Source organism: Mixophyes fleayi, chromosome 6 (genome assembly GCF_038048845.1).
Source record: "Mixophyes fleayi isolate aMixFle1 chromosome 6, aMixFle1.hap1, whole genome shotgun sequence".
Classification (NCBI taxonomy): domain Eukaryota; kingdom Metazoa; phylum Chordata; class Amphibia; order Anura; family Limnodynastidae; genus Mixophyes; species Mixophyes fleayi.
Window position 1 is genome coordinate 121,694,184 of NC_134407.1, and position 26,880 is coordinate 121,721,063.

The 26,880-nt window shown below is 39.9% G+C and overlaps 1 protein-coding gene across 1 annotated transcript in view; it reads left to right on the forward strand.

The window, feature by feature from the left end:
• P2RX3 (purinergic receptor P2X 3) overlaps nt 1-24,944 on the forward strand; it is a 156,965-nt gene extending 132,021 nt beyond the window's left edge. Inside the window, exons 8-12 of the mRNA XM_075217221.1 lie at nt 248-384; nt 2,445-2,538; nt 3,342-3,407; nt 7,857-7,934; nt 22,992-24,944. Of these exons, the coding sequence (XP_075073322.1) occupies nt 248-384; nt 2,445-2,538; nt 3,342-3,407; nt 7,857-7,934; nt 22,992-23,108 (492 nt within the window). The 3' untranslated portion in view covers nt 23,109-24,944. The remainder of the gene's footprint in view (nt 1-247; nt 385-2,444; nt 2,539-3,341; nt 3,408-7,856; nt 7,935-22,991) is intronic.
• Nucleotides 24,945-26,880: the final 1,936 nt, after the last annotated feature.

Genomic DNA, 26,880 nt, shown 5'->3' on the forward strand with positions numbered 1-26,880 from the left:
TGCTGCTTTACATAAATATTAATATAGATAACTGTTTTAAAACTGACATTTATGTAAACCCTGAACAAATGCTTTGCTTAACCCCCAAAAGGGGAATACTTGCATTTTTTGTTTAAAAACAAAAATAAAATTTATTTTAGATTGGGAGCCATCTGATTGTATGGGCTGGTGTCAAAGTGGCTTTGTATTTCAAAAGGCCATAGTTTAGCATGAATAGGTTAAGTAATATATCACTGTCTTGTTGCAGGGTGGAGTGCTGAGTATTAAGATCGGTTGGCTCTGCGATCTGGACAAATCCTGGGATCTTTGCATTCCTCGATACAGTTTTACCAGATTGGACAGTGTTTCAGAAAAAAACAATGTTTCTCCTGGATACAACTTTAGGTATTACACATTTAATGTTCTCAGGATGCTGAATTACTTTAGAAGGGTGGAATTTCTTGTCGTGGGAAAGTTTCACTTATTGAAGAATAGAAGCACTCAATGGTTTTATAAAACTTACAGCTTTGCTGTTGTTGCTGCAGAGCTAGATTAAGGCTTTGTAGAGCATGGGGCACTTAAAACAGGGGGGGGGGGGGGCAAAGATGTAAGTAATATGGTTATCATTTTAGACAAATATACAGGCAATACTGTGTGCACTACTTGTAAGTGCACACACCTCTGCCTTCACTAGCAGTACACTGTGAGGTGGGAAATACCTTTCAACTGTCCTTGCAGTCGGACCAAATCGTGACTAAGGGAGTCAGTCACCCAAATTCGGGGCTGCCCTACCAGATTCCAGACAGTTGACTGACTGTAATGCTCTCTCCTACCTGTTCTTGTCACTTTTACTACCTGTGGCTGCTGGTGTGTTTAGTTGCTGCTTGTCTAGATCCTGGAATGTTGGGGGCCCTATTTGAAAAAATAATGAGTACATGTAATTTAAAAAACTCCAACCACCCCCAGCATTAAAATCAATAGCACCCACCTTTAATAATGAGGTCTCCATCCGGCCCCAACATTAAAATAATATTATTCACATTTCATAAATAGATCTATTTCTCTCCAACCAGCCCCAACATTAAATTAATAGTACTCCCATTGAATTTTCTTTCCTACAAACAGCACCAGCTAAAAATTAATAACATTTACGTTTAATAAATATAGCAATTTCTCTCAAATATCCCCGGCATTAAATAATTCATATTTACATTTAATAAATAGCCTCCTCAATAAACTCACCCCCACATTCAGTTAATAGCCCCAAACCATTCCAGCATTAAATTAAAGGTCCTGCCACTTCACCTTAAAATAATAAGACCCACTAATAAATTAAATAGCCCCACCATCACCCAACAAATAAATTAATAGCACCCACCATTAAATAATCAGCTCTGAATCACAGTCCACTATTAAATTATTAGCCTCCTCCCACCGAAATAACAATAGAGACCCCCTCACCACTGCAATAAATTAATTGCATTTGCGTTAAATAAATATACCTATTTCCCTCAAACTATCACTGCCATTACATATTTCCTATTCACATTTAATAAATAGCCCTCCTTCTCCCCAAACAGCCCTGCATTCAATTAATTGGCTCCAAACCACACCATCATTATAATAAAGGTCCCATCACCTCATCTTAAAATAATAGGCCACACTATTAAATTAAATAGTCCCATCAACCCACAAATAAAAAAGCACCCATTAAATAATTATCCCCCACCTAAACCCCATCACTAAAGTAATAAACTACCTCCCACCCACATTCTATTAAGACCCCCCTCCCTTCCTTCACACATAATATTAAGACCCTCCTTTCCACAAATATTAGGCCCTTCCTTCTCTCACATATTATAGTAACATACCCCCCTTCCCTTACACTTTATAGTAACATGCCACCCACATTGTATTAACACCCCCTCCCTTTCCTCCAACATTATATTAACATACCCCCCCTTCCCTCACACATTATATTAAGACCCCCCATTTCCTCACGCATTATATTAACATACTCTCCCTTCACTCACACTTACCTTATTACATATGCACTGTGTAGGAGCCTCTTTTGCCACTCTGCACACATGGGATGGCACCTGCCATATGGGACGTGCACCACATGTCATCTGTTAGTGACAGGGACTGGAGGAGGGAGGAAGCAGCTACACATAGGTGAAAAGACGGATCAGTATATACTTGAAGAAAGGTGGCTAGTATCTTGGGAAGGAACCAACCACCAAGTACTATAATGTACCCCCGCTGGTACCCTTTTAGAGTACCTGGTCCAGGGGTGCCCCCTGACAGAGGGTGACCCGGGACATGTACCCTCCCCTTAATCCGGCTCTGTGTTGCCTGGCTACAGGATAGATGTAGTTGAACAATTCTTTTAGAGACATTTAATAGGAAACCCTATATTTTTGCAAAATGTGCTGTAATTAAAACATTGTTGGTATGTGTTTCAGGTTTGCTCGATACTACATGAATTTAGATGGCTCAGAGTTTCGGACTCTGGTCAAGGCTTTTGGCATTAGAATTGATGTCCTTGTTTATGGAAATGTAAGTTCATAGAAATAATGTCTTTTGATATGTGTGACTAGAATGTGAGACAGCTTTTGGCTGATATTACCTTATGTTGTCCATAAATGCTGCAATAACTACTGTGATATTGGGCTGTTAGCCCAATATCACAGTCTGTGCGGACCCAATAATAAACATATGCCAATAATAATCCAGATAAAATCAATGAGATCATTACTAGACATGATGGTAAACGTGGTTGGAAGATGACATCTGGTGACTTCTATTGGCTTATTTGTGTGATCATATTCTGACCACACTAACCGATCACTTTGACGCTGGAAGTGATCTATCCACTCTGCCTCAGCAACAAAAGTCTGGATCTTTTTCACATTGTCTACTTAAGTATAAGTCCCAGTTGGACTCTGATCCTGTTGGTTGTCCATCAGACCGAGCAACATGATTGTATTGTTTATTGCCAGCATAAGAACCTCCTCTCAACATCAGTGTATTTAAATTAGTTACGTTTTTGCTAGTACAATTTCCTCTCTGTTGAATGCCTTTGTATTTTCCTTTTTATTATTAAATCTTTGGTCCTATAAAGCGGCTTTGTGACGGCAAAAACTGTGTTGAGTCTTTTTACCAAAGCAAATATCCTCCTCCAAATGTAAGAAAAGATAATACTTGCTTATGAACTCTAGCTACATAATCCACTATTTGGGATATCTTAGTGCCCCATACAGACTCTCTTTTCTGATTGTTTATTATACACTCATATTTTAGCTCTGAATTGTTGCTTTCTACAGACGTTTAATTTTTATTTATATAACTTGTTTTTACAGGCTGGGAAATTCAACATTATTCCAACCCTTATCAATATTGTGGCAGCTTTTACATCAGTCGGTGTGGTGAGTTTTTTAAAAAAATATATTTTAACTTGATGTGTCATAAGAGAATTAAGGGGATACGTAACTCATCCTCAAATGATCACATCCATAATTAGTGTAACATGAGAGGCTACATAATGGGCTATACCACACTCTCAGACCTATTACCTAGCAGCTGATAGCAGGATTCTGTGATAAACAGTGGCTGTGGCTGATAAGTTAGTCATTCAATAGACAGAATGCTCTATCCATGTAATGTTCTAGTGTAATTTCATTGCTGAATTGATTTTTCTTTTGCTCATTTCCTTATTGTCAGTATGTTAAAAATCAAATCATCACTTGGCTAATCACTATTCTGCTGATTTAGAAAAACAGACTATTGAAGCTACCGCTAAAATGGTATAAAAATTGATTACTGCAATTTCATTTCACTATAAATTAACATTCTTTATACTATTACTGTGAGAAACCCTTTATGACAGCAATGTGTCTTTTCAGATATATCAGGCTTTTGCTTTTTTTATGAGATAATTGGAAAATTGGCCAAAGCCACAAGTTTCTAGATGGATTATGTTTCATGTAATGAAATAAACACAATGTTGCAAAATTGAAATGCAATACACATGTATTGACGTTGCACTAAAGCTGGCAGTACACGTTTTAAAGAATTGAAAGAAAATGTATAGTTTTAAATTTCCTTTGGGTTAGTTATGTGCTTGCTGGGCTTGGCCAGTGATCAGGGCCGTCTTTCCGACTGGACACGATGGGCAGGTGCCCGGGGGCCCAGGGTGAAAGGGGGCCCAAGGCAGGACTGCTGTAAAAAAAAAATCATATAAAAAAACAAACCAAAAATAACAGCAGTCACCTGACCGTTCAGATGAGGGTCAGATGAGGTGGTCAGGTGGCGATCCGGCTCCCTCCCTGGTCCTCTCTTCCGTGCCGTGCTCTCAGTGAACGTCGGGAGTGACATTACGGCCGACATTCACTGCGAGTACAGCACAGAGGAGCACAGAACAGAGACTCAGCGAGGAAAAAAGAAGGGAAGGGCAACGGACTTTGAGAACAAGGCGAGGGAAAGGTAAGTTAAGGGGGCCCCTATATATACATACATATATATATATGTAATCATATAAAATCACTTTTTTTTTACATATGTGTAAAATCACTTATCTTTCTTAAACACACACACTGTGTGTATATATATATATATATATATATATATATATATATATATATATATATATAAAAAAATATATATGGGCCCAGGTGCTTTGCTTTGCCCGGGGGCCCATAATGTTGTTAAGGCATTCTGTTTTTCATTTGCACATACTGACTTGCATCTGCACTAATTTCTCCACTACCATCAGTGCTCTTGGATGAGGCTTTCTGTTTGTGTTGGAGGGGTGAGGAAATAACACTTAACACTTAACAATTGACAAGGTTGTCATGTTGGAGGGGTAAAACTGAACAATACATTTTACTTTTATGCATCTTGTAGAAAGATACAAATGTAATAATCTGTCATTAATAATAACTTTTCCTTGTTTTACTGATATGCTGATACAGCAGGGGTACACAAACTTTTTCTTCTGATGGCCCCATTGGGAGATTGTAATTATTGTAACAATAAAACTTAACTTGCTTAAGTGAAATACATTATCCCCACCCAGGGCCGGATTAACCCAAGGTTTAACTTGGGTAGAGCCCAGGGGCCCCAGGCATCTGGGTGGGCCCTTGAAACTATGTTTTTTTTTAGAGCTGTAGCGCGGCGGGTGGCATTATTCATCGGGCCAGGGGCGTCCGTAAGGAGATTACTGCATGCCGGGGATGCACTACAGGGATTGACGTAAGAACGAAAGAAGGTAAGTGCTCGTGAAGGGGGGGGGGGGGGGGGGGGCACACAGTATCCCTAGCCCGGGGGCCTCCTTTCCCTTAATCCGGCCCTGTCTCCACCCCCTGTAGTAACACATTCCCCTCATCTCTGTAGTAGCATATTTCATCCCCATCCCTCTATAGCATTGCTTTCCACCGAGGACTGTCCCATGTGCATAGGGGCCCCATAGCCAGGGCTCTATAGCAATTAAGAAAAAAACAAAAAACTTACCTTTTTGTGGTCACACGGCGGTGATGCAGCTCCCTCCCTTTTCTTCTCCTCCTTGCTGCACTCGCACTGAATGTTGGGCGTGATGTCATCATGCCCGACATTTTCAGTGAGGAGCGCACCGAGAGGAGCCACGACGCGACGAATAAGCAACATAGAAATGTAAGTGAAGGGGGAGGAATAGGAAAATAATAGAAGTCACAGTATCTGATATAGGGACAGGGGGAGACCAGAAGAATAATGAAGGAGGCAAGTAAGAGAATAATGGAGGGCACAGTGTGATACGAGACCAGAAGCATGATGAAGGGGGGCAAACAGAAGAAAACGTTTATGTGGATTAATCTCTGTAGTACAGCATGTTCTTTTTAGTGTTTAAATGCTGGCTTTTTAAGCAGGTAACAATAAATATAAACTTAATTTTATGGATAATTTATATCTTTATTCCTGTGGGTGGTTGTGTTGGTAGAGGCCCCAGTGGACTGTTGTTAAGATGGTCCTGGTTCCAACCCCCCTGTAACTGCCGGTAATCGTTAAAACGATTACCACAATTCTGACACCGACGAGACCTACAAATAAAAAGCAAATTTACTAAAAAACTATGTAAATATAAATAGACTTACCTGAAAACCAACTGTGCAGATCACAATTAGAGCAGCATGCTGACCGCAAGTTATTCCGAATGAAGAGCTGTCCGGCACTACTGTTTGGGGTCATCGCGACTTCTGTTAATGTTAATTGAAAGTGGCAATGTCAGGACCCCGCATGTTAAGTGTTTAAACACTTAACCCGACATTACCACTTTAAAATAACATTAATAGAAGTTGTGAAGACGCATATTTACATCGGTTTTTACTAAATTCACTTTTTAGTTGTAGGTCTCGTCGGTATCTGATTTATTGCAATTGAAAAACCGTACCAAACCCCCTGTAACACAGTCACATATCCTCTGTAGTAACACATCCCCCTAACCTCTTTAATAGCACATTACCCCACTTGCTCACCTCTTCCCCATTCCTTCCCTGTAACACTATGCCCACTTCCTATAGTAACACCCCCTTCAATTCTGCAGTAACACATTTCTACCACCCCCCCCTGTGGTATCACTGATATTTCCCCCTCACCTCTATGGTAACCAATGCCTCCCCTGTAATACATTTTCTCCACCCCTGCAGTAACACTCCCTCCCCCCATATTTCTATATTGACCAGTGGCGGAACTACCATTGGTGCAGCAGGTGCGGTGCATTGGGGCCCATGGAGATAATGGGGCCCGCTGCATGGTGAACTAGTGAGCTGTGGGCCCCGGTTCCCTCCTTCCTGCTTCCCTGCACCGGGTCCCACAGTTCGCAAGTTCTGCTTCTGATACTGACACATGTATTTCCTCCCTCTAACCCCTCCCTGTAACACATATCCCCTGCATATCACCTACATACCGCATGGTGAGGGAGCTTCCAGACAGCAAAGCTTAAAAAATCAGCTTTATCGCCAGAGAAAGTGGTCTATTAATATATAGGTCCCTTTCTCCAGCAATAAGGCTAATTTTTTAAAAAAATGAATGTTTATATATTATATCAAATTATTGCCTCAATTTACAGAAAAATGTCACAGGGCAGCTGAGTGATACTCAAACACAATACTCAAAAGTGGTATTGCTTCAATACCTGTTGAATAGGCTTCCCCATGCTGAGGCAGTCTGGCAGACAGTCATCAGCTCATTCATTCTGATTTGCTGGCAGACTGACCTCATTGAGGAATGGCTGGCTATCATCACTACAGCTGCTGCCCATGGGTTGTTCATCAGTGCAATATAGTAATAATAGTTATAACAATACAATTATAACACACATCAACAAATCAGATGTCATTCATTCTATTCAAGTTCAAGTTTTCATGCTTTAGTGCATTTTACAAATCCAGAATTTTGGTAGGATATATCTTTTTAATGAAATGACCACTAATTTCAAAATACAAGACAGTAAGACATGAATATGTATGTATGTATGTATATAAGTCCCCATAACTTGACCATTCAAAATTATGTTATCTCATTTGTTAACTAAACCATAGAGGATGTGTGAGGTGCACAGCGTTATGTAAAGATACCATTTCAGTCTACCAGCCTGATGTCTTAAGGCAGTATGAATAAACTTCACACTGTAACTTCAGTTATAATTTCATTGCCTACATTTTCATCTTCGTTTTTCTTCATTGCTGCACGGTTCAGTCTGTTTTGTGCAACCCTTATGTCCCATCTATTCCTATTTTAACTTTTCTACTTTTGTGTTTGTATCTCTCTTGCTGTAATCTCTATTTGACCTATTTTGCATCTGTAACCTTTTTTATTCTGTACTTACTTCTCTCTTGTTACAGGGCACTGTTCTCTGTGATATCATTTTACTCAACTTCCTGAAAGGAGCAGATCAGTATAAAGCAAGGAAGTTTGAGGAGGTATGAAAGTGCTGAAAAGGCTGAGCTGAATAAAATTATATAGAAGTTCTTGAGTAGAGATGAGTACATTTTCGGGACAATTCACAGTTTTGTACCATTAGTTTTATTTTTGGATAATTAATTCACAAATCCTTTAAAATGGTTAAAATGAGGGTGGGGTGGAGCCAACTGCACAGCATCTGAGCTCCAGAGAAAGCACTTGTTATCTTAAGCCTAAAGCACCCTAGAGCAGACCCGAACTTCATGAAAGTATTTTTCTACTTACCTGGAAGTACAATGTCCTCCAGTAAGAGCCAATCTCGAACCACAGCTTTAGCAGAACAATTCTTCCAGCCACAGGACAAAGAGCCCAAAAGCTGAAAGATGGTGGAGACACCAGGAACTCACCAAGGGAGGTTCACTCTTCCTCTATATCTCAGCAGTCTGTCCAGATGGGCGAATGCCCAAATTCTGATGGCCCAATAAAACTCAGCGCTATGCAGGTATTACTATCCTCACTTAAAGTTGAAACTGTGCTGAGCTCTATTCCTCAATAATATGAAATCTGCACTGAAATTGAAGATATCGGTGACAGAGCTGAAACCTACAGACTAAATTTGCAGAGGTTGTAGCATTTAATAACAACCTGAGGAAGGCCCATGGGGAACAAACAGAATCCATACTTACACTGCAGGGCAAGATTACAGACTAGAAGACAAGGCCTGAAGAAATAATATTAAAAGCATGGGCCTACCTGAATCCATCAGACCATGGGAACGAAAGGCTGAAGTAACTAAGATATTTTTTTCCCTTTTACCATCAGCTTCAGAGTTTAATCACCTGATCGACTGGATTCAACGACTCTCCAAACCCAAACTCGCTCTGGGGAAGGCTCACAGAGATATACTACTTAAATATTTTTTTCAGGTAAAGAAATGTATCTGCCTTCTGCTGATGAGGGTCTGCTGCTTGGCCTCCAACTGTATACAGCCTTATTTAAAACCACTATTTCCTCTCGAAGGGAGTTTTCCCCTGTAATCAGAACCCAATACCATATGAAGATCAGATACTGTTTGGGCTTACCGACAAAGCTGCTAATATTTTTTAACGGTAACATGATATCCACTTTAAATGAAAGCCTTTGGTTACTACAGAAAAGAAACATCTTCAAAGTTCCATGACATGTTTGGCTTCTGGGTTCCAGCTTTCTGAATCTCCCTTGAATTACACAACATTGGGTCCTCCTATGCCTCTCTCCATTGATTGGTCAGATAAGTACTATCCTTTCATTAGTTCTATTCTCTCCTGCCTAATTGATGGGCCCACTCTCCTAATTTACTGTGGTTCATCTCTAACAGCGACAATTATGTGGCACTTTGGTCCTCTTCCAGCATGACGTTTCACTCATGGTTAAACCAGACCTGGACCCTAGGAGCCATTGAAATTACCCCTGTTAAAGTGTATATCTTTTCTAGAATTGTTTGTTATAACTCTCTCAATGTTTACATGGGGTGAGTTTTACTCAAGCCTTTGCCTCACCTAATGTATTTACTACTGTTACACTGTCATTTTGAGTTGTTTGATGTTTCTCTTTTCCTATTGCCTTGTTTCCTGGCAATGACTTTCTTTTTTTCTCTAAACACCTCAACTTCCTACATTTTCCCACTTCCACATGTGGCAAAACATTTTATTGTCCAACATTACCAATACAATTACTCTTCAGCATTGTTCTGTCCACAACCCATACCTAATTGGGACATATAAATATGTTTAATTTGACCATTTCTATTAATATGCGGGAGTGTAATTCTTCAAATAAGAGATGCTTAGCCTTTAAAACCTCCCTGAAACAGAGGACAGATAATGTAGGTTTCTTTTTTTTTCAGAATTATTTTTATTGGGGTATTTAAATGGTAAGGGAAGGGATACAGAACAAAGGAAGGGAATGGGAAGGGGTACATAGTGGGGAGCAGACACAACACAAGCTGAATACAATCAAAATTGTAGGGCATTAACAAATTAAGATTAATAAATTAGTCAAACATTCGGCAGATAAAGACATTACATACTATAGGGCAAAACTGTTGCGTGACCTATGGCACAATTTAGGAAGACTGCACATGAAGATTCAAGATCGCAGTGATTAACCCAACTGGAGGGCCAAGCACCCCAATCCCCTCCCCCTCTGTAGCAAACTCATGCCAAGACATCCACGTAACTATGGGTGAGCACAGGGCCATGGAATAAGGGACCTCATATGTTTCCATCTCGTAGCTGAAATGGATTTTAGCTACAATTTTGTTGATGGAGGGAAGGGAGGATTGTTTCCACTGCTGAGCAATGGCTGCTCTAGCAGCAATCATGATATGACCCCATATATATCTATGATGTTGCGGTAACTGATCGGGGAACAGTTGGAGAAGGGCAATGAGTGGAGACGGAGAAAGTTTTACCGACGTAACCTTTTCTGCGAGTTGATAAACTTCAATCCAAATTGGTTGAATTATTGGGCAGGACCAAAAAACATGAAAAATATCACCCACCTCTCCACAACAATGCCAGCAATGCGGAGAATGAGAGGACCATATTTTATGGAGACAGGCAGGGGTTAAATAAGTCATATACAGGAGCTTCACAAACATTTCCAAGTGGTTTGTGCATTTAGACATTTTGGCTAAATTGTTATAAATGCAATCCCATTGAGTCAGGAAAAGGGCTAAATCTAAGTCGGATTCCCATTTTGCTTGAGAAGTATGTTTAGTCGTAGTAGAGAGGGTGGAAAGGTAGGTATACCAAAATGTGATGTCTCTTTTGGCTCTAGTCAATTTAAAATAGAGACGTTGTGGGGGGGAGGGGTGGGGGGTTAGCGGGCATGCCTTATGCAGAAGGTCAGTGATTCATTACAGCAGCCGCAGGTGCTTATAAAAATCTCTGGTGGGGAGGTCAAAACTATCCTGCAGCAGTACAAAGGAGCAGAGACGCTCTGCCCCAAACAAATGTGCCAAGGAGCAAAAACTCTCAGAGATCCAATTAGAGACGTCGAGATCGGTGATGAGTGAAGCAACACTGGAGAGAGAGATATTACTGGTAGGGGGTGTAAAATCTGGAGAGGATCCCACTGTCCTTTCCCAAACCTTAAGGGCATCCCGGATAGAGGAAGGGGGCTGGGAGAGGTGAGGTCTCAGAGCGGGAGGGAGCCAGATTAGATCAGCTATAGGGAAAGAGGGGTAAAGGGCACACTTCAAATCAACCCAGGGTTTGTGTTTAACTGGAAGGGCCCCAATCCCGAATCTGAGAAATAATACATGCCTCTTGGTATTTTACTAAATTGGGTAACGCAAGCCCATCCTGGTTTCTAGGCAAAGCCATTCGGGTGAAAGACAAACGAGATGGCTTACCCCTCCATATGTACTTAATCATAAGAGAGTGCAGCGCATCTAGGAATTTCTTGGGGAGTAGGTAAGGGATTGTTCTAAAAATGTACATGAGTTTAGGGAGCAGCATCAAGTTGAACGCTGCCACTCTGCCCAGCCAGGAGACCTCATATCCCATCCAGGTAGTTGAAAGCTTAGTAAGTTGAGTAATCAAAGGTGGGTAATTTAAATCAAATACCTCAGAGATGTTGGCCGGGATGTGGATCCCAAGATAAGAGAGTGAATGCTCCTTCCACGTGTATTTAAATTGAGCCTTCAGACACGCTAAAGAGTCTAAAGGACGATTAAGAGGAAGAGTTTCTGTTTTTGTAGTATTTAATTTATAAAAGGACGCCCAACTATATTCATTAAGAATCCTATGTAAATTTTGTAATGAGGTCTCCGGACTAGACAAAAGGAGCAGCACATCATCCGCAAACAAACAAAGGCCGTGGTCGCTTCCCCCAAAGCCAAAACCCTTACAAGCATCTGAGCAATGTATCCGTTCCACCAAAGGTTCAATAGCCAATATACAAATGAGAGGGGATAAATGGCATCCATGTCTATTACTATTAGAAATAGCAAATTTATCAGAGAGAAATCCATTGCTGAAAACTTTGGCAGAAGGGCCATCATATAAAGCCAGTATCGCCTTCAAAATACTACCAGTAAAGCCAAATTTCAGCAGGACTGTCGCATATACCCCACAGTGGAGTCTGTCGAATGCCTTCTCTGCGTCCAGAGAAAGCATTAACAATTCACCTCAAGACCTAGAAATATACTCCACAACATCTAGAACCCTTCTTCTGTTAGTGGAGGCCTGGCGCCCTGTTGCAACGCCCACCTGGTCAGGATGGACCAGGTCGGATATCAGAGGGCTAAGCCTGTTAGCTATCAACTTAGCAAAGATCTTCAGGTCCGTATTCAGGAGAGCGATGGGCCTATAATTACGACAGTCAGCTGCGTACTTGCCAGGTTTCGTAAATTGACACTACTTGGGCGTCTAACATCTCTTCAGTTGCAGTATTATAGAGATCAACCAACACAGGAACAATATCTTCTTGGCCCAGGAGCCTTACATATATGTAGGTTTTTATCAATGCAAAGACTTCTTGGGGGATCCATGGGGTGCTTAAAGATTGTATGGCGTAAGCATTTAATGAGAGGAAGCTAATTTGCTGCAGGAAGTCTTGGATAAGGGTAAAAGTGGGTTGGAAAATGTCAGAGTCACTTTTAAGGTTAAAAAGACCCTCATAGTACTTAGCAAAAGGATTAGCTTTATCACGGGGGTTCGAGATTTTTAAACCCTCATATCCGCCATCTTGTCCCGCAGGGAGTCCAGTTCCTGACGTAAAGTGTCATGTGCTTTTGATAATGCAGATTTTCAAGAGATGTACTTTACAGATTTAACTGAAATCGAAAGGAGCTTATTAGTTTACTGGTAAGCACTTCACACAAATTATCTTGCTAGTGCTCCATCTAAACATAACAGATGGCAGTCCATAGAAAGATATATTATCAAAAAAATAGAAAGCCACTTTCCTGAAGTTAGAGTTTCCTGGTTACATCTTGATCTAAATTCTAGGCGTCTAATCAAATCCCATACATTTTTTTATCACCAATGGGACTCATCAGGTATCCACACTTGCCGTTAAGCCACAGTTCAGACAATATGATTTAATCCCCTAGTATCCAATCCAGTTGTACCACAACTAATTGTGGGTCATCCCTTGAAGTTCTCCCCAAGACACTAGCGGCCTTCTGTAAGATAGCTCATTACAAATTAAATACTACCAAGGCAGAGGTCATGCCCTTTAACCTCTCATCATCATCATCAACATTTATTTATATAGCTCCAGCAAATTCCGTAGAGCTTTACAATTGGGAGCAGACAGCAATAAAACAGTACTGGGTAATACATACATACAGAGAGGTAAGAGGGCCCTGCTCGCAAGCTTATAATCTATGGGACAATGGTTTGATACACAAGGGTAAGTGCTATTATTGAATATTTGTCCAGCTAGAATGCAAAGGTTACAAATTATTTAGTGGTCTGTATGCACATTCACACAACTATCTTGGTCAGAGAATTGTTGTCTTGTGTTAACTGTGTAGAGGGTGAAAATAGGGTAAACTAGGGAGATTAAGATGTTGGTTGAGGAATATCGTAAACTTGTCCGAAAGCTTGAAGGTTTGAAGATTAGAAGAATGTCTTATTGTGTGAGGGAGGGAATTCCACGGAGTGGGTGCAGCCCGAAAAGAGTCCTGTAACCGGGAATGGGAGAATGTGATGAGAGTGGAAGAGAGACGCAGATCTTGTGCAGAACGGAGGTGTTGAGTTGGGAGATATTTTGAGACAAGTGAGGAGATGTATGTCGATGCAAATTTGTTGATGGCCTTGTATGTTAGTAGAAGAATTTTATATTGGATTCTTGAAAACCAGGCAACCTTGTAGAAACTGAAAGAGTGGCTCAGCAGAGGAAGAATGGTTTGCAAGGAAAGTCAATCTAGCTGCTGCATGCAAAATAGATTGTAGGGTTTTCAGTCTGATTTTGGGAAGACCAGTAAGGAGGGAATTGCAATAGTCTATGCAGGAGGTGATGAGTGCATTAATTAAAGTTTTTGCAGTGTCTTGTGTGAGATATGTGCATATTCTGGAAATGTTTTTTAGATGTATGTAACATGATTTAGATATAGAGTCAATGTGGAGAACAAAGGATAGTTGTGAGTCAAGAATTACACGTATGCAGCGAGCTTGCGGGGTGTGATTTATGGTCATGTTATCAACAGAAATAGAAATGTCAGGCAGGAATCTTCTGTTTTGGGGTGGAAATATTATTAATTCTGTTTTTGAAAGATGGATTTGAGTTGGCGGGAGGACATCCAAGACGAAATGGCAGAAAGACAGTCAGTAACGCGTAACAACACAGATGGTGAGAGATCAGGAGAGGACAGATAAATATGTATATGATTTGCATAGAGATGGAACTGAAATCGAAAGGAGCTTATTAGTTTTCCAAGAGAAGTGTTGTAGATAGAGAATAGCAGAGGACCTAGGACTGAGCATTGTGGTACTCCAACTGATAAAGGGAGTAGAGGTGGATGCAGAGCAATTAACATTGAAAGAGCGATTAGATAGCTAGGATGAGAACCAGGATAGGACAGTGCCTTCAAGACCTAGGGATTGTAGCGTTTGTATGAGGAGAGAGTGTTCAACAGTGTCAAATGCAGCAGAGAGATCCAGGAGAATGAGAAGAGAGTAATGGCCTTTAGTTTTAGCTGTGATCAAATCATTGACAACCTTGGTCAGCGCAGTCTCTGTGGAGTGTTGAGAGCCTGACTAAAGAGAAAGTGGGTGAAGCGAGTGTAGGCAATTTTTTCAAGAAGCTTGAAGGGGCATGGTTTTACTAAAAATGTTATACCTGTTGAGGTCCATTCCCCTCACGATTCCAGATAGCTTTTTTACATTTTTTATTTTATTTTCACCTTTTCTATGGGAGGGAGGTAGATCTAGGATCTCCTTCTGAATCCTTTGCATATCATGCAGCTTTAGTGGTTCCTGATCTTCTTGCCTATTATTGACAGCCTCAACCACTCTGCAATTGTATTATGCCTGGGTGCAAATGGAGGAGGCATCCTTAGAGCTCCCTACTAAGGCATCTCTTGGGGCTCCTCAAGGATCTTTACATCCCTGCAAGACATTCTCTCCAGCATAGCCTATGGAATCATGGTCTGGACGCTACTGCATCTCTGAAAGATTTTTACATGCTTCTAATAGAACACTTCCAGTGGGGGTGTTAGTCAATTATCCCTTGCTTAGGGTTTAAGAAATGGATAGAAGATGGCTTTGACATTCTAAGTGATCTCTACTCTAGTCCTTCACTGAAATACTTCTCAGAACTAATGCTATGCTCTCAGCTTCCCAAAAAGAGATTTCTACAATTTATCCAGGTTAAACAATATTTGGTCTCTTTCTAGTTGCTCCAATCATGTAGACACTCATGATCTCTGACTTAATGGAAACTGTTATCTTCCTCTCTAGCTCTAGCTCAGGAGTGGAGGAATTGGACCAAACATGTGGTTGGCCATATTGACCTCAATACAAAAACTGTGATAGCCAATCATGGAAATCTCCCTTCGCTTGAAAAATATAATATCAAGGATCAATTTCTGAGACTCTCAGCCCCTCCCACTCTACAAAGCCTGTCTCAAAGGCCTTTTGATGGGGTATGTCAGAGAGTTTATTACTAAATAAACGGAGAATACATTGATATTCTTGCCACTTCCCTTACTGTGTATTATGTGGACTAAATTTTTGTGCCAACATATACTTGACATCCCCTACTGTTATTTTGCCCTGCCTTTTCCCCCTCCTCACCATTTTCTTTTCTGTACCCTACCGTTGGTAATCGATAAAAATCAATAAAGATCATTAAAATGCACCATAATGGTTAAAGAAAATTGTTTAAAAGACGTTTAAGGGTACACAAAGTAAATAATGTAAATGTTATATTTTTATTGTCTTTAGGTGCATTTGATTATGGTCTGTTTCAATGCCTATTGTAGTTTATTACCTCCTTTTGTATACCACCCTCCTCGTCTATGTGTATGCAAGTTTTAAGTGGGGCCAGACCAACAAGTAGCCAGTCCAAGCTCTAAAACTTTAACAACAGCACAACATAGTGATGTAAGGCTCTAGTGAAATTGGTGAGAAGATTGTGATGTAAAACGTACCTCTATGTAAAACTTACATTCAACTTATTTAAATAATGTTTTGTATAAAAAAGCATTTTTAAGACACATTTGTTCTATATTCTGAAGCCTGACATTTCCAAACCAATTCACTGGTTGAGAAATAATAATTTTTATGGAATCTCAACATTTGTTGGAATGTTTCACGTAATGCTAGTCGTCTTACTGATAGATATATAGTGACATACATTAATTGTGAAAGTCTTATCTGTCCAAATTGCAATTTATACCCATTATGTGGTGAAAAAATATATTAGTTTTGTGTCTTGTGCTTGCCAAGCTGCATCCTATTTATTTCCAATAAAACATGTTTAAAAAGGAATATCCAATTATAATAAGAAAAATAATGCATTGAAATATAAAGACATGTAAAGCTAATATTGAACATGAATAATTATTAACTGTGTATTATAGGGCTAAATAATATACCCACAATAACAAAACTGGCCAGCATATATATATATATATCAATCTCTAGGCTGATGGTTCTATGTTTTAAGTGCCAGTAAAAGCAAAATAACTGATGCTTGCTCTTAAAACTACAATATAAATAGGGTAATTGAAAAGGTCTTAATTCGCCAGATGTATTATACATGTACATTTGAAATTTTATGAATAAACAACATTTTCTTGTGTGGCAAAGAGCTGGAAATGAATATATTTAGATTACTTTCAAATCAACACATACTGATATAAATTAAGGGTGTGCACCGGGCACTTTTAGTGTTTTGGGTTCTGATTAGCTTGAAGTTTTGGGTTCTGATTTGTTTTGCCAAAACACCTGACGAAAGGTTTTGGTTCTGATTTAGCGTTTTGGGTTCTGATTTATTTTTAAAAAAGCATAAAAAGTGCTAAAATCTAGTTTTTTGTTTGTTTTTCACTCCTACGCTATTATTAACCTCAATAACATTCAATAACAATCATTTCCACTAATTTCCAGTGTATTTGGAACACCTCACAATATTGTTTTTAGTCCAAATCGTTGGACCGAGGTAGCTTTCTGGACTGCGTACCGGGGCCACAATAAAAAAACATAAACTGGTCTCAATTCCACTGCACAGCTGCACAATTTGGTACCGGGGCCACAATAAAAAAAACTTAACTGGTCAGAATTTCACTCTACAGATGGCTGATCTTACATCCTCTGCAGCATATACAGGGTGTAGTTCTAACGCGTCAAAACCTCTTGTTTTTGACGATGACAGGTCATTTTAATTAATTTTGGATTTGGCCCCAACATTGAATGTAGTTTAATATCTGATACGCATCTATCTGGACTGCATAGTGGAGTGGCCCCGGTACCCAATTTGGTGTGGGGCCACAATATAAAACCCTCAACTGGTCTGTATACCACTGCACAGATGGCGGACACCGGATGCACGTCTAACACCAACATAGCAGTGAAGGCCGCAGTTATTTTTTTTTGGAGCTACAAAAAAAAAAAACCGTAGCAATACAAATGGCAGTTCCTCTTTTTTGGAAATACAGAAAGAAAGAAAGAAAGTAGTAATAGAAATGGCAGTTCCTCTTTTTTGGAAATACAGAAAGAAAGAAAGTAGTAATAGAAATGGCAGTTACTCTTTTTGGGAACTACATATAGAATGAAAATATAAATAGAAATGGCAGTTCCTCTTTTTTGAACTACACAAACAATAAACGTAGTAATAGAAATGGCAGTTCCTCTTTTTGGGAACTACATATAGAATGAAAATATAAATAGAAGTGGCAGTTCCTCTTTTTGGGAACTACATATACAATTAAAGTATTAAATAGAAGTGGCAGTTCCTCTTTTTGGGAACTACATATACAATTAAAGTATTCAATAGAAGTGGCAGTTCCTCTTTTTGGGAACTACATATACAATTAAAGTATTCAATAGAAGTGGCAGTTCCTCTTTTTGGGAACTACATATACAATTAAAGTATTCAATAGAAGTGGCAGTTCCTCTTTTTGGGAACTACATATGCAATTAAAGTATTAAAAACTGTGGCTGAAGTGATTGGTTTGTTTGGGCCCCCACACAAAAAAAGCTATTCATCTCTCCCTGTACAAACTAAACTGACTCTACTGAGGCAAGATGTCGTCCTCATCCTCATCCTCTGATTCCTGGCCCCCTTCAGTGTGTACTTCCTCATTCTCACACATTATCAATTCGTCCCCGCTGGACTCCACAACCACAGGTCCCTCTGTATTATCTGGAGGGCACTGCTGTGCTTGATTGAGGACTTGATAATTCATTTTTATGAACATCATTTTTTCAACGTTCTGAGGAAGCAACCTCCTTCGCCGCTCACTGACCAGGTTCCCCGCTGCACTAAAAACTCTTTCGGAGTAAACACTGGAGGGGGGACAACTCAGGTAAAATAGAGCCAGTTTGTACAGGGGCTTCCAAACTGCCTTTTTTTCCTGCCAGTAACAATATGGACTGTCTGACATGTCTATTTGGATGGTGTCAGCAAAGTAATCATCCACCATTTTTTCAATTGTGACAGCATCAAATGCAGCGAGAGTAGACATGTCTGCAATGGTTGGCAGTTCCTTCAGTCCGGACCAGATGTTCTCAGCATCCCCGCCAGCGGGTCTTTTAGGAAAACTGAGCTTTTTCCTCGCAGCCACAGGTGTTGAAGATTGGGCATCGCCCTTGGCAGACGACGTTGATGGCATTTCATCGTCTATGTCATGACTAGTGGCAGCAGCTTCAGCATTAGGAGGAAGTGGGTCTTGGTCTTTCCCTACTTTATCCCCCAAATTTAGGTACTCCATTATATGTAGAACACGTTGTATTACAGTACTATTTTTTAAATACTGCAAGAACAGTGAACAATTTTTAAAAGATTGCAGTATTAATGTTAATGGACTGCAATAATTTTTTTTAGACTTTTTAGAATATTTTTTAATATTTTTTCAAAAGGATTTTTGTCGAATTATAATTTTTTGGGAAGATTTTTTAATACTTTTAAAATAAAGATGCACTTAGCAAAACAAAGCACAGGACAAAAACACTGCTGGACTCAGCAAGGACAGAGCACTGGACTGATGCACCACTAGACTCAGCAAGGACAGAGCACTGGACTGATGCACCAATGGACTCAGCAAGGACAAAGCACTGGACTGATGCACCACTCAACTCAGCAAGGACAGAGCACTGGACTGATGCACCACTGGACTCAGCAAGGACAGAGCACTGGACTGATGCACCACTGGACTCAGCAAGGACAAAGCACTGGACTGATGCACCACTCAACTCAGCAAGGACAGAGCACTGGACTGATGCACCACTGGACTCAGCAAGGACAGAGCACTGGACTGATGCACCACTGGACTCAGCAAGGACAGAGCACTGGACTGATGCACCACTGGACTCAGCAAGGACAGAGCACTGGACTGATGCACCACTGGACTCAGCAAGGACAGAGCACTGGACTGATGCACCACTGGACTCAGCAAGGACTTTTTTTTTCATTTTTTTTCATTTTTTTTTTTATATTGTTTTAAAAGGATTTTTGTAGAATTTTTCTTTATTTTTTCTTTTTATGGAAGAATTTTTAATACTTTTGAAATAAATATGCACTTAGCAGAACAAAGCACAGGACAAAACACACCACTGGACTCAGCAAGGACAGAGCACTGGACTGATGCACCACTGGACTCAGCAAGGACAAAGCACTGGACTGATGCACCACTCAACTCAGCAAGGACAGAGCACTGGACTGATGCACCACTGGACTCAGCAAGGACAGAGCACTGGACTGATGCACCACTGGACTCAGCAAGGACAAAGCACTGGACTGATGCACCACTCAACTCAGCAAGGACAGAGCACTGGACTGATGCACCACTGGACTCAGCAAGGACAGAGCACTGGACTGATGCACCACTGGACTCAGCAAGGACAGAGCACTGGACTGATGCACCACTGGACTCAGCAAGGACAGAGCACTGGACTGATGCACCACTGGACTCAGCAAGGACAGAGCACTGGACTGATGCACCACTGGACTCAGCAAGGACTTTTTTTTTCATTTGTTTTTTTATATTGTTTTAAAAGGATTTTTGTAGAATTTTTCTTTATTTTTTCTTTTTATGGAAGAATTTTTAATACTTTTGAAATAAATATGCACTTAGCAGAACAAAGCACAGGACAAAACACACCACTGGACTCAGCAAGGACAGAGCACTGGACTGATGCACCACTGGACTCAGCAAGGACAAAGCACTGGACTGATGCACCACTCAACTCAGCAAGGACAGAGCACTGGACTGATGCACCACTGGACTCAGCAAGGACAGAGCACTGGACTGATGCACCACTGGACTCAGCAAGGACTTATTTTCATTTTTTTTTTTATATTATTGTAAAAGGATTTTTGTAGAATTTTTCTTTTTTTTTTCTTTTTATGGAAGAATTTTTAATACTTTTGAAATAAATATGCACTTAGCAGAACAAAGCACAGGACAAAACGCACCGCTGGACTCAGCAAGGACAGAGCACTGGACTGATGCACCACTGGACTCAGCAAGGACAGAGCACAGGACTGATGCACCACTGGACTCAGCAAGGACAGAGCACTGGACTGATGCACCACTGGACTCAGCAGGACAGAGCACTGGCAAAAGCACCACTTCACTCAGCAGGACAGAGCACAGCACAGCACAGCACGAGAAATAGCAGGACAGAGGACCACCTAACACACCCTCCCTCTTCCCTGATCAATGCCGGAGTGAAGATGGTGGCGGCAAGCGGGGAATTTAAAGAATCCGAGTATCGCGAGATCCGAAAGCGGGATTATGACTCAGAGCCTCGTTTTAAATTTCGGAATCGGCGGGAATACCCGGACAGTGCTCGGATCTGACTCGGATCCGCGCTGTTCGTGGGGGCTCGGATTCCAGGAATCCGAGTCCGCTCATCCTTAATATAAATGTGATCTACACAAAATATCAAATACTAACTGTGCTGACAGATTAACATCGAACACGAAAACATAATCGCAGACAGCATCACCTACTGCCATCTACCGCATTAATTGGGAATTTCAACAGAAACATGAATTATCTCTCACAAAAATATAATGTATGCAGGGGCAGGCTCGGCTGGGGGGCAGGGGAGCATCTGCCCTCCAGGCCAGTCCCATAGTGGGCTACCTTGGGCTGGGTCACTGGGCCACCTGCATTTCTTTCCCTTTAAAATGTTAATAATAGGCTGCTGAGTCGAGTCTTGCACCCTGGGCTAAAATTTGCCAGTCCTCCCCTGAATGTATGCATTGTTCATTTTTGTGACAGCAATGCTCGCCGTCACCCTACAAAAGTCACATAACACTGAATTATGCAATGTAAAATTACTATAATCCAGCTTCGCTCAATATTAGAACTCACTACATGACATTGTTTCTCCAACTCTTGAGACATAATATTGTGAAATTTCCCCCGGTCTCAAACTCATCCACTCATGGCAGATGTTTACAGTATTAATAATGTGGCACTAATATGAGATTGAAGATGATGGAACAGTACCCCCAGTTCTAAATGGCTAGCAAAGCCTCTTCTCCGGTCAAGAAACAGGGCTGTATTTAGATTTATGCTACCTTTAGTGTGACTAATTATACTCTATTACACATATATAAAACAATCGTCTCCACTTATTTTAACCTAAGGGTCATATGAGCAGGCATACTATTGTACAAAGAAAACCCCATCTATTCACATTCTATTAACATATATCTGCTACTGCTCAAAATAACAACTGTACTTTTGTACGTTATGTTCCAACCATAGTCTATATTAGCTTATAAAGCCTTCAAAGATGCATGGGTAGCATGTTTTTACCTAGTAGGGATCCACATATTAATTCAAGCAATGACGAGCATGTCAACTCTCAAAGGTTAAATCCAAACAAACAAGATTTTGCCTAATTAAAATCACTATTGTGGTACTAAAACTTGAATACCTCTGCCTAAAATTGCCAGCTTAAAGCTAAAAAGAATACTGCTTTAATAGATAGGTTGGAAATAAATGATCTCCCTGATTAATGGCAGCAACAGTGTATTTCTGACTTTTCGGCAGGTGATTTCAGGTAGAAATAATATTCCAAGTATCAAGTGTTATTCTACTCCATTTCAGTACACATAAGAATGTTAACAATTCATGCTCCAAAATCTACAGTGATATCATGCAATTATTATAGTTCAGAGTGGTGCCACATACTCATGGTGAAAATGTGAATGTAACACTGGTTGTGAAGTTGGCAATCACAATAATTTGAAGTTTATCCCAAAATTCTCCCTTTAAATACCATTATAGTGGCATCACAAGGTGCATCACTTTTGGCCAAACACCTGCAACTTCTGTGATATCACAGAGGTTCATATCGGATTCCTACCACTAAACCTCTCATAATGCCAATAAACTGTTTTCCAACAATAACACTGTTTATCATGATGCTCTATTGGACTAGGATGAACTCAGCTTGAAAGCATGTTAAATAAAGTGAAAACAGTGAAGGGCAGCACTTCATGGACAAATATTAAACCAATGATGAGTATGTACTCTTAGGTAATTGCCCTGCTGTTTCCTTTAGTAAGCTTATAGATTTCTAGACTGTTGTGCATCGGAGAAAATACTCTCCCACAGTGTTCTATCTAAAATATTGTATCATTTATTGTAACCTGTACATATCTGTGAATTAAACTACTAATTTTTCACTTTAAAGCAGATTGGCTGGGGCTTTCTGATGTCTTTTTGCTTGATTTTAAAATGCAAATATTGACTTAAATATACTGCTAACACCTGTACATTAAATGAAAAAAGAGTGCAAAAACAGTTGAATAAACTGGGCCATGCAGGCATTTGCATGAGTACAACATATATAATATAATCTCTATTACTTGTTTTATATTCACTAATATTTGTCTTTTAGATTTCCGATGCTAGCCCTCCTTTTGGCAGCCACGTGTTCAAAAGTGACCAGACACTAGCTGGCCGTGGAGATGAGAAAAGGTCTACAGACTCTGGGGCCTTCTCAATAGGTTTATAGGCCTCAACTGACTAACTACTCTCCTGAACTGCTTTCCCAAGCTCCATTTTGTGTATAGATCTGGCTTTTATATCATATGCCTCTGCTTTTATGTTCTCTTTCATGTGATCCTTGCTAAACCCTCCTTATCTTGATTTTCTGACTTACCTACGACTTTTTCTGTCACATTGACTATTGTTTGACTTTTGTGGGAGAAATGTATTGCAGAACTTTCTCAGTTTGTTTCTAAGCAGAGCTAGGTTTGATTAGACTCACAGAGGTATAAAGAGTCCTGTATTTGTACTTCTTCCTGGTTCGTGACTTCCCTTTACCCTAACTCAGTGGATCCCAAACTTTTTCAGTTCAAGGCACCCTTAGGGTCTCCATATTTTTTCAAGGCACCCCTAAACCAAAATCATTATCAAGTAGTCACACGCTTTGCTTACCACTGGCCCTGGCCTACGCACCGCTGTGAGATCAAGGCACCACAGAGAGCCTAGGCACACAGTTTGGGAACCACTGCTCTAACTATTGGTCACACTTCAAAATTTGCTTATTTAATTTATCAGTAAGCTCTGTATGACACCTAGTGGCTGCTGAGAAGAATATCTTGGCAGCTATAATATTATTTGACGGTTGCACATGAGCCTAAACCTGCCAGACTGTAAGCACTGAGGTGAAATTAGTATATTAGTATAAAAAAATACATTACAGACTTTTAGATAATAGATATGTGTTTTTGTCCTATTTCACAGTAGAGCATTTTCACGTAAGCTGTTTCTGCACTGGTATTTTGTGACACATAATAAAGTGATTATTATTTTTTTGTCTTAAAGTGTAGATTTACTATCACTGATATTTTGAGAACAATGTATATGCTTTTATGGCTTTTGTTGCTGACTAAAACAAAGTGTTTTGTATGCTTGATAGATATTTTGTTCAAATGTTTGTAATAAAGATATTCCACTTGAAATATCCTAACACAATGAAAAGTAAATTGGTTATGTACATGAGAGCAAGATGTTCACTTCAATCAGTCACTTTACACAACAAGAGGTTGACTGTAGTGCCTACTCTCCCAGAATGTCTGGGAGACTCCTGAATTTCGGGAACTTCTCCCGGACTTCTGGGAGTGTAAGCCATTGTCCTGGATCCTGCATCACGTCCTTAGGATCCTTGATGTCGCAATATGATGCAAATTGCATCATCATGGCCCTTCCCCACTGCCTGCTGATGTGAATTGCGTTGTTGTAGAGTGTGGGCGGGGCCATGAGGGCGCAAACTGCATCATCACGTCCCTGCACTTGCCCCTTAGTCCTCTCCTCCAGGATGTCCCAGATGGGAGGTCCACATTGTAGAAATACATTCAGTTCATTGTAGTTCATACATATTTGTGAATGTTATATGTAGCTCTTTTTCTTTATGCCAACTCGTATTATCGACTTAGTAGTCATTTAACACCTGGCTACCAGTACTTTATGCAAATCTGTATGGACTTCAGACAGTAATGGCAGTAGAATGTAAAACTGTCATTTTCCTGTAAGATAAAAAAAAAATATTTTAGTAGTAAGAGCATCACTTCTTAAATGTTTATAAAGATTCATGTAATCTCTTCAGCATGTTGGGTCCAGATAATTGTTTTGCCATTGCTATCTACTTTCTTTGAAATCCTGTATGTAGATAATAAAGCACAGAGGACCACCTGTAGACTGTTCAATGTTATAACATTTAAATGTAATGCAATTAAAATGTATTTATTTTTCTTAACTTTTGAGCGATTCATCTCAAGGAGAGTTTACTTGTTTTAATTAGCAAGCAAATATCATACAAACATAAATATTTAAAATAAATAATGATTCAGAGGTAAATAAATGTGATATGCTTTGATTTGTAAATAATGGCAATGTAACATTATCAGAGTTCATTTGAATAATGATATTAAAATCTCTGATATATATGCAATGAAATATGTATATATATATTCAAAATATTTAATGGACTACATTTGTTGTGTCTATCTTTGCTTTAAAAAACAATTGTGTTAATATGTAAATCTGAGAAAAGTCATTGCAAGTGTTAAATAAAAAGGGAAATATCACTTCAGCGTCTGCATCAGACATTTGGACATCACTAATGGACTATCTGTGATTTCACGAGATACATAGCTTTACATCTTACCGTTCTACATTCTAACTCAGCTTCTTGTAGAAAAACCTTTTACTTATCAGAAAACTTTGGATGAGACTATTAAATTATGTCATTATGCCATGGGATAGTTCACAGAGCTTATACTAGAGGCTAGTTATTATGTTTTAACATCATTGTTGTTTATTTATAGGGCGGGACAGATTCTGTTGCATTGGACAATCATTACAGATATGAGATACATGAATACAAAACATAATAACAAATACATGAAAACAATTAAGCATGATAGCAACAATTGGGAAATAAGCATTTCTATACATACAACCACATTGAGAGGACCAGGCCCAAGTTTACATTTTTGTCCTACAACCTCCCACCTATATAAAAGGAATAAATGAGTTAAAGTGATTGTGGATATTTTGTGCAGATAGGCAAATCCCCCTGCAGACAAATGCATTGAATTGCACATTTGTAAAGACTTAAGAAAACCTAAAATAATGTGGTCAATTTATGAATTAAGGGCAGCTATCTTTCCCTACAAATAGTAACATCAGACAGGAGAAGCTAAGGAAAGTCAACTCTGGAGAATACAGCTGGATCTTCTCAGTGGTCTTTTTTTAAATCATTAGTTTTCATTGAGTGCTTTTAAGGTATGCAGAGTACAGAACAAAGAGAGAAACAAAATAGAAGAAGAAAAAGAAAACATAATAGGGAAGATAAACACAACACAGCACAAAAGGTATCTGCGTCACACATATAGTATGTCATAAAAGAGCATATATTTACAAAAAAGAAGCCTGTTAAAAATATCATTAAAATATTATAACATGTTGTTAATAAGTCAAGCCAAATATCACAACACATTTTAATACTGCTTCTTGTTAGAGATGAGCGCACTCGGATTTATGGAATCCGAGCCCACCCGAACGTTGCCGATCCGAGTCGGATCCGAGACAGATCCGGGTATTGGCGCCAAATTCAAATCTGAAACTGAGGCTCTGACTCATAATCCCGTTGTCAGATCTCGCGATACTCGGATCCTATAAATTCCCCGCTAGTCGCCGCCATCTTCATTCGGGCATTGATCAGGGTAGAGGGAGGGTGTGTTAGGTGGTCCTCTGTCCTGCTATATCTCGTGCTGTTCAGTTCAGTTCTGTGGTGTGCTGTGCTGTGCTCAGTCCAGTGGTGCTGTGTCCTGTGCTCTGTCCTTCTGAGGTCAGTGGTGCTGCTGGGTCCTGTGCTGTGTCCTGTTCAGTCCAGTGGTGCTGTGTCCTGTGCTCTGTGCTTCTAAGGGTATAGTTATTTCCCCAATATTCCCCTGTGTTTAAAAAAATAAAAAAAGCTATTTAAAAAAATACCAAAAACTAATTTAATTTTTTTTTAATTACCACAAAATTTGCACAACCAATCCTGCAGTATAAGCCCATTGGTACTGCAATATTACCAAGTTCACACATTCAGCAGTAAAAGTCCAGTGGTACTGCAATATTACAAAGTTCACACATTCTGCAGTATCAGTCCAGTGGTGCTGTGTCCTGTGCTCTTTCCTGCTGAGTTCAGTAGTGCTGCTGGGTCCTGTGCTGTGTCCTGTTCAGTCCAGTGGTGCTGTGTCCTGTGCTCTGTGCTTCTAAGGGCATAGTTATTT